The 19,953-nt window shown below is 32.8% G+C and overlaps 2 protein-coding genes across 3 annotated transcripts in view; both read left to right on the top strand.

Annotated features, from left to right (window-relative positions):
• Positions 1 to 19,953, top strand: part of BDP1 (B double prime 1, subunit of RNA polymerase III transcription initiation factor IIIB) — a 286,362-nt gene that overhangs the window by 9,888 nt on the left and 256,521 nt on the right. The window contains exon 2 of one of the 2 annotated variants that reach the window (XM_063604208.1): positions 1,919 to 1,983. The exons of the other annotated variant lie outside the window; for it this stretch is intronic. The gene's annotated coding sequence lies outside the window, so the exon portion shown is untranslated. The remainder of the gene's footprint in view (positions 1 to 1,918; positions 1,984 to 19,953) is intronic. 2 annotated transcript variants of the gene reach the window in all.
• LOC117980273 (AP-1 complex subunit sigma-2-like) lies at positions 1,980 to 9,879 on the top strand. The gene has a single exon (XM_034959982.3). The coding sequence runs from the start codon at positions 4,968 to 4,970 to the stop codon at positions 5,388 to 5,390; it is 423 nt and encodes a 140-aa protein (XP_034815873.1). The 5' UTR covers positions 1,980 to 4,967; the 3' UTR covers positions 5,391 to 9,879.

The following is a 19,953-nucleotide window of genomic DNA, read 5'->3' as shown; positions in this document are numbered from 1 at the left end:
TCATGGCTTGAAAGTTCAGTGAATTTTAGTGTGTAAAAGGTTTTGGTTTTTCCAAATTAATCATTCTAGAAATCCTCACCATAATCACAAAAGATATTTTTATATAAATTGACACACTGATTTAAAAATGTACATCAAGAGAGCAAAAACAAATGATAGAAAGCTGAAAAAAAAGTTGGAATACTCACACTTCCTAACACCATGCAATAACTTAAAGCTATAGTCATCAAGAGAATGTGTTATTAGTATATGGATAAACAATTAGAGTAATGGAATGGAATAGAGTTCACAAATAGATCCATGCTTATATGAATAATATAATATCAAAGATACTGCAGTTATTCAAAGGGGAAAGATAATTTTATTTAACAAAGTTTGCAGAACTACGAGATAAATGTGAAGAAAACAAACCTCAAGTCCTTCCTCACAATAAAAGCGTGAATGAGTTCAAAATTAAAGGAGTCCAAAATATATTATGGAACAATGTGTAAAAGTGAAAGCATAGCCTTCAAATATAAAGCACAGAAAATGTCTTAGTAAACTACATGAAAGCATTTCTTTTTATCCAAACTGTGGATAAATTTCTTTTTATTCAGAAAGCAATAATTATATAATGATAAACTACAGAAATGTGTAAATATATTTATACTTTAATGTTTATTTTTAATTACACAATTATATATACTATTTATTATGAATAAGAGCAAGAATATATAAATATAATGTACAACATAGAAACAAGAGAACTATAAAAACTAACAGATGCTACACAAAAATGATATAATAGCAAATAAGCAAATGAAAAATTTCTTAATATTGTTAGTAATAAAAAATAAAATGAGATAATTATACACATCTACTAGAAAAGCTACTATTTTAAAAATTGTGTTACCAATATTTGGCATAGATGTCAAGAAACCAGAATCTAGAGTTTGCATACATTGACGGTGGGAGTGTAACACAGTACAGCTACTTTGGATAACTAAATCTACCTTACATGTACCAATTCTACCCCTAGGCATTTATCCTAGGGGGGAGAAAAGCATAAGTCTGTAAAAAGGCTTGCACAAGTACCTTTATTCATTATTGTCAAAAACAGACACCATGCAACTGTCCACCAAGAGCGGCGTTCTCAAGTTCAGCACTATTAGCTGTTGAAGTGGCTTAATTCTTTGTTGTGGGGAGCTATCCTTTGTGGAACCCTGGCCTGTGGACACTCTATCCCCTCCTCCACAAACCTCTGATAACCAAAAGTGTCCCCAAACATTGGAAATGTCCCCTGGCAGGTAAAATGTCCCTCATTTGAGAACCTCTGGTCAAGAGTTTAGTAAATAAATTATAGTGGTATGTCTATGAAATGAAATAATATGTAACAATAAAAAAATGTGCTACTTCAACATGCAAGAAATTGTTGAATCTCAAAAATATTATGCTTAAGGAAAAAAGACAAAAAGAATTCATACTCTATAATTCTACTGATATATAATTGTAGAAAATAAAAGCTAATATATGGTAATAAAACCAGATTAGTACTGGATTGACAATGTGTTGAAAGTCAAAAGAAGAGGCTTGAGATCTCTTTATAGTGTGATAGTTTTACAAGTATATACGTATGTTAATGTTTAAAAATTTCACACCTCAAAAATGTGCAGTATACCAGATGTTAATTATATCTCATAAAGCTATTAAAATTTTATCTCAAAATTATAGCTTTATTGCATTTAGGGCATTATTCAATTTTGAATCTAATCCAGTTATCATAGCTTAATGCAGTATTATGAAAATAATGCCTATAAAGGTCCAGTTCCTCAAACACCCTTGGAACCAATTTTGTCATCTATATTAGTTACCTTGGGCTGCTATAATGAAGTACCACAAGCTGTGTGTCTTTAAGCAACAGAAATTTCTTCTCTCACAGTCGCAGAGGTCAGAGGTCAGAAAACAAGGTGTCTGCAGGACCAACCTCTCCTCTGGATGCTCTAGGTGAGAATCTTTTCCATGCCTTTCTCTTAGCTTCTGATGTTGCCGTCAGAACTTCAGATGGTGTTCCTTGGCTTCTGTCAATATTAATACATAAATCCTTTTCAGTCTCAGCTTCTCTCTTCACATGGTCCTCTCCACATCCTATCTGTTTCTGTTCCCTCTTCTTATAAAGATAACCCATGTTATTTTAAGTCCCACCTAAAGACATAATTTTAGCTTGATTACATCTGCAAAAACTTTGTGTCCAAATAAGGTTTCATTTACCTTATGTGTATAACTAGAGGTTAGGGCTTGAACATACGGGTTTGGGGAGGGGAACACAATTCAGACCATGACACTCATTGTTTCACTCATTAATGAGTTAAGGGTGCTTTGATATTATTACATTTGAATGAGAGTGGTTTTTAAAATTACATTTTGTCGTGTAGTTTGTTCCACCCTGATGCTTAAAGGGAGTCACCTGCCTCAGCCAATTAAACTGTGTTGTCTCTGCAGTGTGTTTTATCACAAGAACATGACCTTTAAGCACAAGAACACCTTGTATTCCACCACTAAAAACAGAAATGACATCTACCTTCACTGCTTCCCTATTTCTCTCCATCTTTACTGACTTGGTATTTTGTTGTTGCTGTTATTTCTGGTTGTTGGTCAATTTTCATTTCTATTCTTATTTTGCTGATAATTCTTATAAATCAGTGCTGAATTTTGTCAAATTATTTTTCTGCATCTCTACAGATGATCATTTTATGTTTTTGTCCCTGTGATAATTTGGTGAATGTCATTGATCAATTTTTAAATAATGAATATCTTTGCATTTAAGATAATATTTTTCACTATTAATGTTATCTCTGAAATGAAAGCTAAACCTAGTCAATAGATATTAGAGGTGCATGATTTTTAAAATTGTATAAAATTAGATAAAAAATACAAAGAAATATATATAATTTTAAAACTATGTAAAAATGTAAATGCCAAATGATAGAGCACTAAATGAAGCTTGTGATATTAAATACAATCTTTAGAAACTCTTTCGCAGTGCAGGAAAAAAATAGAACTGAAAACAAAGCAGAAGAAATCACAGATATAAAATTAAAGAGGATAGAATAAGCACCTGAGTTCCTACATCTAAAGTGAAAATCTAAGAATTTAAATACCATTCAAATACAGACTAAAATACAATATAAAATAAAATTTCCTGAGCTAATTTTTAAAATACTGCTTAATTTGTAGATAAAAATACGACTAATTTTCTGACTATATTACTATAAAAATCTTCTACAAATATTTTTTAACTAAAATTATAAGAAAAACATCCGCCATAAACACGTAAGATTAATATTTTCGTTTCTGAAGTATAAAATGTCTGGATAGACTTGAGCTTGTTGCTTTAGTTTTATATGTGAAGACTGAAAAAATTCTGTTTTGTTTTGAAAAATATTTTGAGCTAAAAATGTTGTATTCCGCATTTGTTAGGAATGGAAGTCTTTAAAATATGAAATATTTCCAATTGAAGAAAAATAGTGAAAATGAACTTTATCTGAATAAGATTAATGAAAATTATATGTTGAAAAAGTAAAATAGTTATGTGTACTAACAGTGACTACTAAGCCAACAATATAAAATTAAGTAAAAATATTATTACCATGTTAAATACAAATTAAAATTAATTATAAAAAAGTTAAGATCTATGATTAAAGTATTAAAATAAAATGAGACTGTATTCACAAATTTAAAAGCAAATTGGTGAATGACATATTTTTTGAAATAATAAATTCTTTGGCATATTTTATATTTTTTATTATAAATGATAATTATTTATTTGAAATATTTAAAGGAACAAAATATTTGCAGCTCTATTTTATTGAGAAAGTAATTACAAAACAAAAACAAGGAGTTTTTGTAATTACAAAAGAATATATTAATAATATTATTTAGAAGCACAAAACCAGAAAAGCTTTATATTATTTCTTAACAATAAGTGTAAACCATCTAATTTTCTGAAAAGGGGTGGAAATAAATATTTAACAAAGAAGATGTTATTCTTAAATTGTAATATGTACATTGCCTAAAAATAAAAAGGTAGTTGAAGATATATTGTGAACAACAAAAAATGAAGAGCTGATAATATTAATGTGTGAAGGAAACTCATAACATATTGTACTAATTATAAATCAGTGTATTGACAAAACCTGAGTCCTCAATTATTATTGACTGTTATTGACATTAATGATAGAATATTAAATATAGAATATAATAAAGCAATTTAGAATAAAAAAGAGAAAGCGATAGACATGAATAGAAACAAAATGCAACTGTTCAATATTAAAAGCCTTTCTAAATTGCTTGTGTTTTTCTAGTGACCTGTTTCGCTATGCAGTGTAGGCTCAGGTGTCTAGATTTTAGTTGCAGATAAACACAGGTAGTGTTTTCCAGATCTCAGAATGACCAGTTACATAAAAATAGGCCATAAACCATATATTTCATTCTTACGGTTGACAAACCTCTAATTCACCTGAAAATATTAAAAAGAAAGAAGACAGACGTGACAGTGGTTGGAAGTTGAGGATAAGAAGAAGTTGGCAGAAATAAGCCTTCTTCTTTTGGAAAACAATGCATGATAAAAAAAATTAAACTAAATTCAGTTCATTTCCACTAACTGGGACTTATTTAGAAACTTTGAGAAAGTCTGAAGAATTTCAATTGAGGAGTAAATAAGGGCCAATTTATTTCATAGTGTGGACTCTCAAGACAATATACAGCAGTGCTTCTCAAAGTTAAACAGTATATGAGTGATCTGGAAATGAAGATGCAGATTTAATAGGGCTGGAGAGAAGTCTGAGATTCTCAATTTCTAATGAATTAAATTACAAAGAGGACACAGCACCACGGCTTCTCTTCCTCAGCACGGCGACAGGGGCTTCCCCTTCGCCGCCGCCGCCGCCGCCGCCGGCCAAGCTCCGCCGCGCCCGCTGCCCGCGGCCGCCATGCAGTTTATGTTGCTTTTTAGTCGTCAGGGAAAGCTTCGACTGCAAAAATGTTATGTCCCACTATCAGACAAAGAGAAGAAAAAGATCACAAAAGAACTTGTTCAGACCGTTTTAGCACGGAAACCTAAAATGTGCAGCTTCCTTGAGTGGCGAGATCTGAAGATTGTTTACAAAAGATATGCTAGTCTGTATTTTTGCTGTGCTATTGAGGATCAGGACAATGAACTAATTACCCTGGAAATAATTCATCGTTATGTGGAATTACTTGACAAGTATTTCGGCAGTGTCTGTGAACTAGATATCATCTTTAATTTTGAGAAGGCTTATTTTATTTTGGATGAGTTTCTTTTGGGAGGGGAAGTTCAGGAAACATCCAAGAAAAATGTCCTTAAAGCAATTGAGCAGGCCGATCTACTATAGGAGAGTTTCTTTTCTTCTTGAAGGATGTTTTTCCAGTGAAGAGGGGTTTCTCCCTATGAAGAGTATTCTCACATTTAATAGATGCCACGTCATGAATATTTTAATGTCCCTGTGTACTAAATGACTACTCATCGAGTATGCAGAATTTCACAGAGGAAATAGAATGCTGATATACATATGAAAGAAAATATCCTCAGCATGGTGATTTATTGTCTTGTATAATAATAGTAGAACATTTTAGAACTAGTACTTTTATGATTGTATTTTTTTCCTGTTCACATTCCAAACTTTTCTGTTTTATTTTCATTCTATATGTGATCTTGATACAGCTCATTCCTCTCTGCAACTGATTTAATCTCATCTTGACAAAATATGACCTAGAAGTGTTTTGAGTAATATTAAATCTTAAACACATACATATTATTAATGAACCATCTGTGATTTATCTTATAAGAGGAAAACATGACGATCATTAAAATCTTTACCAAAGAAAATATAGCTGAAGTGCTAGGTCAAAATAAGCAGTGCCATAATATATAGTGTGGTTTGGTCTTCAAATATTGAGGTTAAAAAAAGAAACTATTTTGTGTGATTATCTTACAATCTGTATGAGCTAATGTGTTCTAATGTATCACATAAAAGTATATGTGAAAATATTACAAGAAACTAAAATTAATTTGTACCATTATATAATATTTAAGGTTAAAACATTCAGTATTAAGAAATTTTGTAGTGCCACATTTATTGAATCACATTTGTGCTATATAATAATATCAAACAATCCCTTTAAGAACTTATTACAGTGCTATGTCTGAAGTCTGTTCTGCAATATCTTGCTGAATAATAACTCTTTCAAAGCATTAATGCTGAGTTTATATAGTTCAAAACTTCTAATATTCAGTTTTAATACCTAAATACTTATATTTTACTAGTGATGGCATTCTAATATATTAAGTCCTCATTTAAATACTTAATACTTTGTTAACTGTGGCATTATATTTCTGAATTTTAAAACCTTTAATATTGGTAACTATTGCATATTCTTTTAATAAAACATGCAGCATTTTTTTATAAAAGGAAAAGAATTCATTGTTTATACATAGAGAGCATAAAGCCTAAGTTAAGTAAGTTATTAAACAATAACTTCACAAGATGTTCAAATCGATTTACCACTGAAAGAAGATCTATGAAAATGTGTTTTGACCAAACTTAGTATTAGGTAGGTACACAGATAAGATTTTCCATTCTTAACATTCTCACTGTAATGCACTACATTTGAAGCACCTGGATGTGCTATCAGGTGGGAAATTTAGCATTATATATTGGAAGCATTGAGAAACATTGGTTTTTCATTTCTATTTTTCCCCTCCTTTCCTCCTCCTGCCCCACAATATATTATTCATCTGGTTTTAATGCTACATAAATATGCATTGTCTCATGCCTGTTTGTGTTGGATGCCTTGTGCTAAGCTGTAACAAAATGTTGCTTCTTTTGCTGTCTGTATACAGCTGCTTGCTTTAAATTAGTAGATTCTGAAATAGCTTTCCTTGCATGTCTAAAATAAAAGTATTGCATGTAAAATAAATAAATAAATAAATTACAAAGAGGAGAAAATAAGGTTATTGCTTACTTTATATACATTCACAAACAGGCTAATCAAATAATTGTTTAAAGTATTGCTCTGATAAGAATTAAATTACATATTTCATAGGAAACATTTTCTTTACATTCGGATTTTATCTATTATTAGAATAATAATAGAATCTTGACTTTATGTAACTCTATATTCCAAACAACTAGAAACTTTTCAATAGCAATTGTTCACCATTTAATAACATTTTTCCAAGATACCTAATGCACTCAAGGACAAAATAGCTGCCTTCCAGTGATTTCCAATTTATTCAATTTTCAGGCAATCTGTCTGCCCCCACAATGACAGATTATAGTTACATTCTTGCCATGCTCCGAACAGCTAAGCCAATTGTTTTCAATCTTTTTTCTTCAGCAACTCCATCTTTTAAAGTACTTCAGAGTAGTTCCTGAAAGGATTCCTCTTTAGTTAAATGGCTATACAGCTCTCCCATCATCCAAAATAATCAGTGGAGAGATAGCAATATTTTTCATTACATTAGGCCAAGTTCCATTGCTTCCTTCATCTTGTAATCTGATCAGAAACACCACTATAGATTCAATAATTGAGTTTAGAGTTTCAGAGAATTTGGGGTCACAGAACATCTATGTCTATTTTGTAAAGATTATTGCATATTACTGAAATAGCTTGTCAAACACTGCAGTCTGCTTAAAGTGTCAAAATAGAAATGTTGAATGCTGTGTCTGCACAGAGTTCATTTAAGCAGAGAATCTACTAGGCTCTTAAGTCTGTTAATGCAAATTCCTGAATACAGTTGACCCTCCATACCCCCATTGTGGGTGGATTTAACTAACCATGAATCAAACATATTTGTTAAAAGAAATACCAAAAATAATTTTTAAAAAGAAATACAACAATAAAACAATGCAAATAAAAAACAATCCTTATAACAATTATGTGCATAGCATTTATATTGTATTCAGTATTATTAATGTAAGTAATCTGGAAATGATATAAAGTATACAAGAGGGTGTGTGTAAGTTATATGCAAATACTAGGCCATTTTATATAAGAAACTTGAGCATCTCTGGCTTTTGCTATGAAGGAATGATGGTGGTAGGATTGGTGGTGGTCTTGGAACAAATCCCCAGCAGGTACCAAGGGGGACTGTAGACCCCAAAGCTGTTTAGGAATGGGTCACAGCAGCAGGATTGAGGTAGGAATGCTCCCCACAGAAAACATCAACCACCTGTTGATTTTTGAATCTGCTCCTCTCAGGCATGCCTTCAAATGCTATAACCTGGAGATTCAACTCATTTTCATGCTGCTAATTAGGTAGGAATAGGTGATTCAATTCCCCAAGAAAGTGACAGAGGTCCCTGAAATATAGATTTAAAGTTACATAGTGTCAAATGCTAGTCATTTTCTTTTTGCTCGATGGTATCCTCTCAGAAAAACCTTTTATAATATTTCTAATTCATTTACCAGATTTATAGAATCATCAAATTGTCTATCCATGTGTTTTTCAAATATTTTGTGAAGTGTCTAGGGTAACAACCTATTGTTCGAACGTATTTTGTGAAGTGGCTAGGGTAACAACATAATGTTCGAACTTATGTTCGTATTTAAATACAAATGTATTTTGGTTGAGTGATTACTCAAGGTCACTGAGGAATCCACAAGGTTAACCTCCTGACTCTAGAACCATTGTTATATAGAGATATATAAATAGCTGATTTAATATTATAGGCTTAGCAAAATATTTAATAAATAAGGTCTTAGTAAAACAACACACATGTATTTATCCACTTATTTAATTTTGTTTTTCCATTTCTTCTGAACATAAGTTCCTGAGGACACGGGCCTTTTTTCACAGTTCATTTTTGGATTCCAACATCTAGCCAGTACTTTGCAAAGAGCACTGAATTTGAAATAAATTTCTCAGTTAATGATTTGAATCATATAAAATATTTAGTAAATTTGAAAACTAGTAACCGTGTAAAGTGATTAAAACAAACATACTAGAGGGTAATAATCCCCCGCCCCTTGCCTTCTTCCTTTACATCCACTTCATTCTTATTCTTGTCTACTTCCCCTGCCCCACCCAGGGAACGTGGTTAGCCCATCAACTGCAAAGATTGTTCTCATATAATATTGTTCTGATGGATAATGAGACTCTGAAAGTGGAACATAAACAGATAAAACAAAAACAAACAGAAAAGAACCCAAAAACCTAAACTCAACTTCAGTTAAAGCAGAAAATATCTGTCCAGCCTAAACCAGGCATACTCAACAGACTTCTGTTAGACGCCTGATCCTACTTCAGTCTGGAACCACCTAGTCTTCAGGTTTGCCTGGTGCTCACCAGCTGAAGAAATCCTTTAACGACCTTTATTCAGTCAAGTAAATTGTTTTCTTTTGGCAACTTGCATGTTATTTTTTAGGTTTTCATTTATTTATTTTTTTATATTTAAAGTCATATTTTCTTCCTTTTATTCACTTTGCTGGTCTTTCTCAAATTCTTTGATTTTTTTTTTGCCTTGTTTTGCATTTGTTTACTTTAACATTTTTTTGTAACTTATCTCTTTTATTTTGGAAATTATTCACATTATCAGTTTTCTTTTGCTAGGCAATTTTGATATTCTAATAAACATTATTAACATAAAATATAAAGTTTATTAACACCAAGCCCAAACAATACAAAGTCTTAGGGCTCTTTAATTGCAATTATTTAAAAATATTTGCTACAAATTGTTCATTATTTTATATTTATGTTGTTTTTCTTATTCCCACAAATCACATATTGTTGGTGTGTTTGTTAAATAAAATTGTGATTGCTTATATATGTTTTTTCACATCCTTTCTTCTTCTAATATTTTGGAATTTACATCCAGTTAATTATCCTTTATTCTATGGTATATACTGTAAAAGTTACTATTCTTGGTAGTAAACTCTCAGTTTTTGGATTGTCTGAAGATGTCCCTATTTTGATCTGCTCTTGAATTCTAAATCTAATTGACATAAAATTCTAGATTTGCCATTATCATTTATTAGCACTTCAAAGATATTCCACAATTTTCTGACTTTCAATATTTTTGTTGGTAAAAATGGTGATTGTTAATTGGCTTGCATATTCTGTTTTGGATATTCCACTGTTTCCTTATAATTTGTTTATTTATAAGGAAACTTATAAACAAATTATAAGGAAACAATAGAATATCCAAAATAAAGAGAATAGTTATGGGTTCATATAGATAATTCTTCAGAATCTACTAATTTGTGTCTTTCTTCTTTACTTCTGTAAACTTTTCAGCTACTTTATATTAGAATATTTCTTAACTTTTTTATATTCATTCTGAAATTTCTTGCTGAAATTTGTTCAAAAGGTGAGTTAACGGAGCTATACATTTTTAGTGTCATGTGCTCTAAATTGCAAAATACATGTATTTTTATTTCAGACAACTTGAGTAACATTTGTGCAAATGTTTTATATACACGGACTTAATTTGGTAAATTTAGGCATGTGGTAGACAAATTTAAAAATGTATAAAAATCATGGGCAAGCATATGAACATTCTATTTTTGCTACTATAAAAAAATAGCAGACTATCCAACTATTTTATGATACTCAACGATACATCTTACTAATAAATGGTCATGACTCTTGCCTCTAAGGGTCAGAGTTTGCAATAGTGAAAGCAAGAGAAAGCCATGGAAAAAAAAACAGGGAGAGGGAAAATATTAAGCTCTAGAATATGTACATTGTTTTGCTTGTATAAATTTAGAACATTCAACACATGTTTACAATGAATACATATAAAATACCAATGACATGAGGAGAATTAGAATAGAAATAAATACAAGGATTCTTTCATGATAACTAAAAATATCAGTGAAGGTTTGTACATAAAATTTAGGGATTTTATATTATTACCTAATACAATTCTGGCTATAACATCACTAAAGGACTGTAAACGTCTGCTGGGAAACCTGTGGGAAAAAATGCAAGTGGAATTGGTGTCATACAAACACATTTTCTAATGGGAAGCTCAACTGGTGAAATGTAAGTTGGAAACATTACTAAATTTAGGTCTATGAAAATGTTTTCCCAAATACAATCTTTTCTTGTTTGATAGGAGGTTTTACTGTGATGTATTATTTCTGACAGCCTCTTTTTTTTTTTTTAAAGCAAACGAGTAGAATTAAGTGAATTAATTATCATATCTAACCTGTAAGTACAAATTACTTTCCCTTGGAATTACATAATTGATAATTGTACATCCTTAGATGTGTTTGAATCTGAGATTTACTCTAAACTCAGAGAAAAAAAAGTGAAATTTTGTTTCCATTGTGACACCTTTGTTTCCTTTTTAAGTTTTCAAAATTTCTTAAAAATTATTTTTCCCTTTCATAATTTATTCAACAAGTATCTATTGTTAGGTGTTGGGAACACAAGACCTAAAACTCCTGACAAATATATTCTATTTATGAGGCCAATTTGTACATTAATAAATGCATATATAATACCAGACAAGATTGTAATGCTAGCCAGTTTGACTTTGAGGCACAGTATTCAGAATGTAAATGCCCCTGGAAAAAACATTGAATATAAATGCCCCTGGAGAAAGAATGTAGTTGGAAAAAACATTCTGAGGTAAAATTATGCAATATTGGTATGACTAATTATAGTGACCAGAGGTTCACACATTTTTGTGACATGCCATTGGTAGAAAAAGAGCCATAGCTGAAAAAATATGGCAGTCATAAGATGTCAGTGGAAATGAAGACAAGGATACCTTTTGGTCAATTTTCTTGAAAATATTGGCTTTTTCAACAGTGTAGTTTATTTAAAATTTAGTCCCAGTTCTTAGCAATTATTTATATACTGATGGACTTATATCCAGGGTCTTCTTGAATTAAAAAAAGTCAAAAAATAATTTTATAAATTTAAAATATTATAAAATTATGATATATACAATTCTTGCTCTCTCTGTCATATTTTTCCAATTTTTTGTCTGTCTTGTTTTTTCTTGCCTTTTCTTCCCTGTCCTTTCCCTTTCTTTTCTTTTCTTTTTGTTTTCTTTGTCTGGCCTTGCTTTGAGTTTCTTTTCCAAACGAATTCACTGGAGGTGGTATTTTTATGCATAATATACACAGCAAATTTCTAGGGCCTCTCATTTTTTACAAATCTTTGTACGAAAAGGCTATCTATTAACCCAATGACATTGTCATAACCTTTTCTAAATTTCAATGATATTCAGTTTCTCGCAGCTATTACATTACAAAGTATACCTCAGTAAAAATCTAGTAAGTCACAGGGCTGATGTTGCTGATTGCTCACTTGCTCAAGGCAGAAGCTTAGAATACATGCTTGATTCTTCACTTTCCTGTGGGTTTATGCCAAATCAATTTCAAATCTATAGATCTTATCCTCTAAATAACATACAGCATGCCTACTTTTTTCTCTCTCTCGACTACTGTCACACTAATTCAAAAGAAAAAGACTGATGATTCCTAACTTCCTGGCTTCAGTAATTGGCAATGATGACATCACTACTAAGGCTTCACTTCTCACCTCTGCTTCCATATGAGTGTAATGTTATTTTCTCCTATGACAGATAAGTTTATTTTTCACCATTAAAAGGTAAGAAACTCACTCATAACCAAAGTTGGAGGAGACAGTTATTTTTTTTCCCCAGCTTGCCTGTTAAAACCATAAGGAATGATTAATCTGCCATGGTGCTTGATGTGGCCCAGGGATGTGCTCAGACTCAGTCATGTAGGGGCAGGTGGTATTAACATTAGTTCAAACATGGAACCATGGCATGTGTTAGAAATAATGGCTTATATTAGAAACTGGACATAAAATTGTTGTGAGCAAGAAAGTTACCTCAATTTGAGTCTACTAGAAGTTTCAGAGTGCCATTTCACATGGCCACAAAGTTCAAAAGTTCCAAAAGAAGCAAAAGTTTGACCAAGAAATCAGTGATTTTTTAAAAAAGAGAAATTGAGCTCAATCATGTTTTTTATATCTTCTACTGTACTAAAAGTTTTTTTCTCAATAATTGACTAAAAGTTCACTAACTACTGCACAGACTTCAATATTTAGAAATGTAATATGAGCTTGCTAACTAAAAGTGAAGTTATTTTATTGTTGGAACTAGCTATTGTTAGAAAGACTCATTTGCTTTTTATAATAAAATTTTACATATGATTTATAGATTTACAGATTATAACAATTTATAGATAATTACCTCATTAATTTATTGAATAACCTGACTAAATTACTTAGTCACTGAATTAAATACAACCCAGCCTTAATACTTTGGGTCAAGGAACATTGACCAAATATATATTTATGCCACAGATTCCTTGAAATTTCTTACCAAAGTAAATTGTTTCATGAAAAATACAGAAATAAATTGGTAACTAAATAAAACATGTTCTATATTTCAACTTGAAAAATTAAAGAAATTAATAATTCTTAAAATCAAAGCAATGATCATTTGTTTCCTAATTATTATTATTGTGAATGTACTTAAAATTTTTGCTATGCTTTTAAGAAAGATGTACTTCTATTAAAAATTATTAAAATAAACAGCAGAGAGACTGACTTTTCAAAATAGTTTATCTGGGAAGAGCAATGAACTGCAATTTGGGATATGTGTACCGTAGTGAACCATAGGCACATTTGAAAAAGCTGGGGGAGCCGAAGCTTTTTTAAGGGTAAAAGGTGAAGTTCCCCATCAAACTACCATTGGCATTCTTCACAGAATTAGAAAAACCTATTTTAAATTTCATATGGAATCAAAGAAGACCCCATATAGCCAAGACGATCCTAAGCATAAAGAACAAAACTGGAGGCATCACACTACCTGACTTCATTACTGCAGGGCCTCACTGACCAAAACAGCATGGAACTGGTACCAAAACAGACATATAGACCAATGAAGGTGAACATAGACCTCAGAAATACACCACACGTCTACAACCACCTGATCTTCAACAAACCTGACAAAAACAAGCAATGGGAAAGGATCTCATATTCAGTAATAATGTGGGAAATCTGGCTAGCCATATGCAGGAAACTGAAACTGGACCCCTTCCTTACACCTTATACAAAAATTAACTCAAGATGGATTAAAGACTTAAATGTAAAACCCCAAACCATAAAAACCCTAGAAGAAAACCTAGGCAACAACATTCAGGACATAGGCATGGTGGGCAAAGACTTCATGACAAAAATGCCAAAAGCAATTGCAACAAAAGCCAAAATTGACAATGGGATCTAATTAAATTAAAGAGCTTCTGCACAGCAAAAAAAAAAAAAAAAAAAAAACCTATCATCAAAGTGAACAAGCAACCTACAGACTGGGAAAAAATTTGTGCAATCTACCCATCTGACAATGATCTAATATCCAGAATTTACAAGGGACTTAAACATGCTTACAAGAAAAAGACAAACAACGCTATCAAAAAGTGGGCAAAGGATATGAACAGACACGTCTCAAAAAAAGACATTTACGTGGCCAAAAAACATACAAAAGAAGCTCAACATCACTGATCACCAGAGAAATGCAAATCAAAACCACAATGAGATGCCATTTCATGCCAATTAGAATGGAGATTATTAAAAAGTCAGGAAACAATAAATACTGGAGAGGATGTGGAGAAATGGGAATGCTCTTAGACTGTTGGTGGGAAAGTGAATTAATTCAACCATTGTGGAAGACTGTATGGGCATTCCTCAAGGATCTAAAACTAGAAATACCTTTTGACCCAGCAATCCCATTACTAGGTATATACCCAAAGGAATATAAATCATTCTACTGTAAGGGAACATACATATATATATTTATTGCAGCACTATTTACAATAGCAAAGACATGGACCCAACCCAAATGCCCATCACTGATAGACTGGATAAAGAAAATGTGGTACATATACACCATGGAATACTATGCAGCTATAAAAAAGGAATGAGAGCATGTCCTTTGCAGAAACATGGAGAAAACTGGAAGCCATCATCCTCAGCAAACTAACACAGGAACAGAAAACCAAATACCGCATGTTCTTATTCGTAAGTGGGATTCGAACATTGAGAACGTTGAGAACAATGAGAACACAGAGAAGGAAACAACACACGCTGGGGCCTGTTGGAGGTTGGGGGGTGAGGGGAGGGAACTTAGATGATAGGTTGAAAAGTGTAGCAAACCACCATGGCATACGTATACCTATGTAACAAACCTGCACGTTCTGCACATATATCACTTTTGTTTGTTTTTTGAAGAAGAAGAAGAAATAAAGAAAAAAAAAGGTGAAGTTCATGTAAATTATTTTAAAATAAACCTCTTTGGCCCCAGAAGCTTATTGCTTGGTATGGACAAATACTCATTGGTGATACTGGCTATTGCTGGGAAGATGTCTTCATAGAAGCGTCGTATCTAAAATTTTTGTAGTTTTCAGAGAGTCCTTGCAATAATTCTTTTAGAGACATCCATGCATGAAGGGCCTTCTTTTATACTCTCCAAGCTCCATTTTGTTGTGGTTTGACTTCAGTGAGTCAACTTCTTTGCTTGTAACTTTAACATTTCCCCCCTTTGACCAAGAATTTTTTCTGAAAGCATTGCTGATTAATCAGCCTATAGTTAGGTTTTGATTGTTTCTTGGTGCTGGAGTGGACCTTTCCTAGTTAGTCTGATCCTGCATCAGAGGTGAATGGCCAGCAACTAAGAGCAGATGTCAAAACCCTTTTAGTCACATTTAAGAAACAAAGAGGTTCAGAAGGAGTGGCTCTCAGGATAAATCTGCCTGGAGTTCATTGCTAAGTTCAATTTTGTCAGTTCCATAGGCATTGACTACCATTTGGAAGTTCTGGACCAGTGTTATTCTGTTAGATGCATCATTTCTGCAGAGGTTGGACAGGAAACAGATAAAAAGTTTAAAAAGAATGATGCGGTACAAAATTAATAGTAACATGAAATATTGTCTATGAACATGGACCCAAAGGCAGCCAACTAATGAATCAAAAGTCTATGTGAGACTGAGTGAGATCTGTTGTAGCCATAAAGCCTGTCTTGCTATTTTATGCAATTAGGTCTTGACTTCCCCAGAGAAATATATTCAGGTACAGCATGTAGTTATTAGCAATGGCACAGACATGCTTGTTCAACCAGTAGATAATTGAGAGTTATCTCATCCTGTTCTGTTGTGTTATCTACGGCTACTCAGCAAGATACTTTAATGAGCACTGCTGGGTGGCAATAGCCTTTGCAGTGAAGCCTGCAATGAAACCCAAGGTGGCAAATAAGTCATTAGGGATGTTGCCATAGTTACCCACTGGGTGGACTAAAGGATCCCTTAGGTCATGTAAAGATGTGGGTTTGACACGACAGATCCAAAACTTCATTCAGTTACGGAAGCTACTGAATGTGAAATTCTAACCACAGCGTTATTCTGCCAAGTGAAAAATGTAGGCATAAGCAAGAAAAAAAAATAAGAAGGATAAGAGTCCAGTTTTGTTACAATGTCTTGGGAAAAGCTTTCCACACTGTGATGTCATCAACTTCTTACTCTGGTTTGTAGTTTGAATGTTCCTGGGTATAGCATGGGGCATTTTAGTCAATTCTCTTTGTAGCCCACACAATAGCCATGAGATTTCTCTCTTGAAATTTACATGGAGTTTTCTGGCTCCAACTTATAGGACTTTAGGAACAAGGCAGTTTATGTTCTTAGTTGGAGAATCGTAGCCAGATGTTGGAGGAAATTAGAATAATTAAGTGCCCTGTCTAATTTAGAGATAGATGACAAAAACTTGAAAACAACAAAGAAAACTACAATCTAATAACAGGTGTACTACAGTTTTTCTTCAGAAACATAATTTTTCTCTGTACAATCATCCCTATTTCTACTAAAGATAATCAGAGTAAGACTAATTTGTCTGCTGAATAAGTTTAGTCTCATTAAACTTGGCATGATTATTGACAACAGTATAGCAAGAAAAGGGATGAAACATGGGCTGTTTTTAAGTTTATTTTGATGGAACTTTTGATAAGAAATCTCAGATTAGACTTTTAAAAGCCTTTCAAGGGTCAGAAGTCAAAGGAGGGTGAACATCAGACTTTGGCTGCAGTATCTAAAAATCTGCATGAATTTCTCTCTTCTTGAGGTCTCCAATATATCTGGAGGTTCCTGGCCTGTCAAGAGGTAAAAATGTTTATTCACTCACTGCAAGCTTGGGAATCCTTGAAGCTAGGCATCTTGTGCATAGTCTCAAATTTCACATTCAAGTCAAACCATTTATAATATAACCAATGTTTGTAATTCTATCCTGTTATAAAGAGAATAGATTTTTATTGAATTTATGCAAATAACTATGTTGCCATAAAATAAAAATATCAATAAGAGCTCTCTGAAGACTGCAGGCTCAGGTAGGAAGAAAAAATAAATATTTCCATTTTTATTTATAAAAGTATACTTTACCAAATTGCTGTATGCTATAGATAGCTTTTTAAAAGTTTTCTCAAATCTGGAAAACAAAAAATTTAAAAAAACAGCAAAATGTTAAACAAAAAGTCACTCGAAAATATTGCCATCAGTTTGTTTAGTTCCATTCATTAAACTTATTCTACTTGATCTGGGTTAGATGTTTTAAGAAGCCATCGTTTCTTCATTAGAGTCCTGGAAATTCTTTCCCAGTCCAGTGGTATAATCTTAAACTCATAAGAAATCTAAATTCCAGCATACTTGTTAGAGTCCTTTTCATGAACCTCCTTGAAGAGGAAGTATTTTTCTTTATTCATTTTAATTTATTCTCTACAATACTTCATTAGGGAGTTCAATGATTTGCACTCAGAAGTTAAATAGCCAAGAGGCAAGCAAGTATAATAAACTTCAGAATTGGACTGAGGTTGTTGCACTGAAGGCCATGTAGTCTTTTGCTTCAGGGAAATAACAACAAAAATAACCAAAATGAACACATAGCTCCCTAGGCTTCTGAATCTCAATAGAAAATAACATCAACATTTAATGAAATTGTAGATATTAACACATCATGGGAAAAAAGATACTGTGCAAAATATTATAATTAACACTTGGCACTTCTTATGTCTAGATTTTTATTATAAACAATAAAATATATGTAATATCTTAACTACAAACCTTTCATGTTGAAAGGGCATCTAACATAACTTGTTTTAACATTATGAAGGGAAAAAGTTTAGAAATTTCAAAGTGGAAACAATCGAACACTAACAAACTATAGTGATCAAAAGTATTAACTTTTAAAGAAAAACAAGGACAATTCATAAAAGTAGAACTACCATTTGATCCAGCAATCTTACTGGTTATCTACCCAGAGGAAAAGAAGTCATTACACAAAAAAGATACTTGCACATGCACGTTTATAACAGCACAATTAGCAATTGCAAAAATGTGGAACCAGCCTAAATGCCCGTGAATCAATGAGTGAATAAACTGTGGTATATTTATGTGTGTGTGTGTGTGTGTGTGTATATGTATATATATGCATAAATACATATATGTGATGGAATACTACTCAGCCATAAAAAGGAATGAATTAATGGCATTCATAATAACCTGGATGGGATTGGAGACTATTATTCTAAGTGAAGTATCTCAGGAATGGAAAACCAAACATTGCATGTTCTCACTCTTAAGTGGGAGCTAAGCTATGAAGATGCAAAGGCATAAGAATGATACAGTGGACTTTGGGGACTCAAGGGAAAGAGTGGGAAAGGCATGAGGGGTAAAAGACTACAAATTGAGTTCAGTGTATACTGCTCGGGTGATGTGTGCACCAAAATCTCACAAATCACCACTAAAGAACTTACTCATGTAACCAAATACCTCATGTTCTCCAAAAACCTATGGAAATAAAAAATTTAAAAAATTACAGAAAGGGAATGTATTATGAGACAAGCCAAGTTTATAGACCAAAGCATGCTCATAGCTAGGGATGAAACAAACCACAAACCAAGCCAGCAAAGTTGGGTTGATTCCTTGAAAAGAATGGTTACCTATTGTCCAGATTGAGTAGCCCAAAGACAGAGGAAACACTGAGCGTAAAACATTCCCTTTTTTTTAAACCTACCACTCACACCACATGCACTGATCACTCTCATCACTGCTTTGGTAAAGCATGTAGGATGCAGTTCAGTTTCAATTTGGAGCTGTTACCTCCCCAGGCAAAGCTGCCACACAGATGATCCAGACTTGGTGTTTTTCCTGAGAGCCACCTGCCACACATTTTCATAAGGTGACCATGACTATACACATCCAGGCTACTTCCTGACTAGGCCCTGTTCAGGAAGCATCCTGAGGTGTCCATTCCTCGTGGAGCCAAATAGTTCCCTTGGTTGACTCCTGAGTCCCTTTGGCAAGCCAAGCAGAATTCAAGCATTTCTACTGCTAGCCTTGTGTGGGAGCATGAGCGAATGTAAAGGGAGCAAGGCTCTTCACTCCATAAACCACAGCCTACTTCGGGGTGGTGCTGGACCAGCCCTATTCTTGGGTACTGAATTTCTTTTTCTCATTTGTTGGGATTTTAAATTTTCTATTTATTTTCTTAAATGGCAGGTATCCTACTGCATCTTCAATAAAATAAAATATATACATATATATGTTATACACTGGAGAAAACAAATAGGGGAACAGTTTGATAGTTTAGCACCATTTTTTGCTTTTATTTAACCTTTAGAAGTAAAACACAATTATTAAAACAGAATGCTTGAGCAGTAATAAGTGTAGCCCTATGTATCAATATTATTGTACAAATTGGATGTGGGTGGCTTAATCCAGAGCTGACCACCCTGATAATAATCCAGAAAAAAACCATTGTTACATCTGTTTGTAACAAGACATTTATTATTCTCAGCACCAGGACATCATAAAATGACTCCTTGATCTTCATTTACTTCACCAAGGGAAACGTAGCAGGCTACAGAAACTCAG

Source organism: Pan paniscus, chromosome 4, assembly GCF_029289425.2.
Source record: "Pan paniscus chromosome 4, NHGRI_mPanPan1-v2.0_pri, whole genome shotgun sequence".
In the NCBI taxonomy this organism is placed as follows: Eukaryota; Metazoa; Chordata; class Mammalia; order Primates; family Hominidae; genus Pan; species Pan paniscus.
Note: the sequence above shows the minus strand (reverse complement) of the source record. Positions and strands in the feature narration are given on the sequence as shown.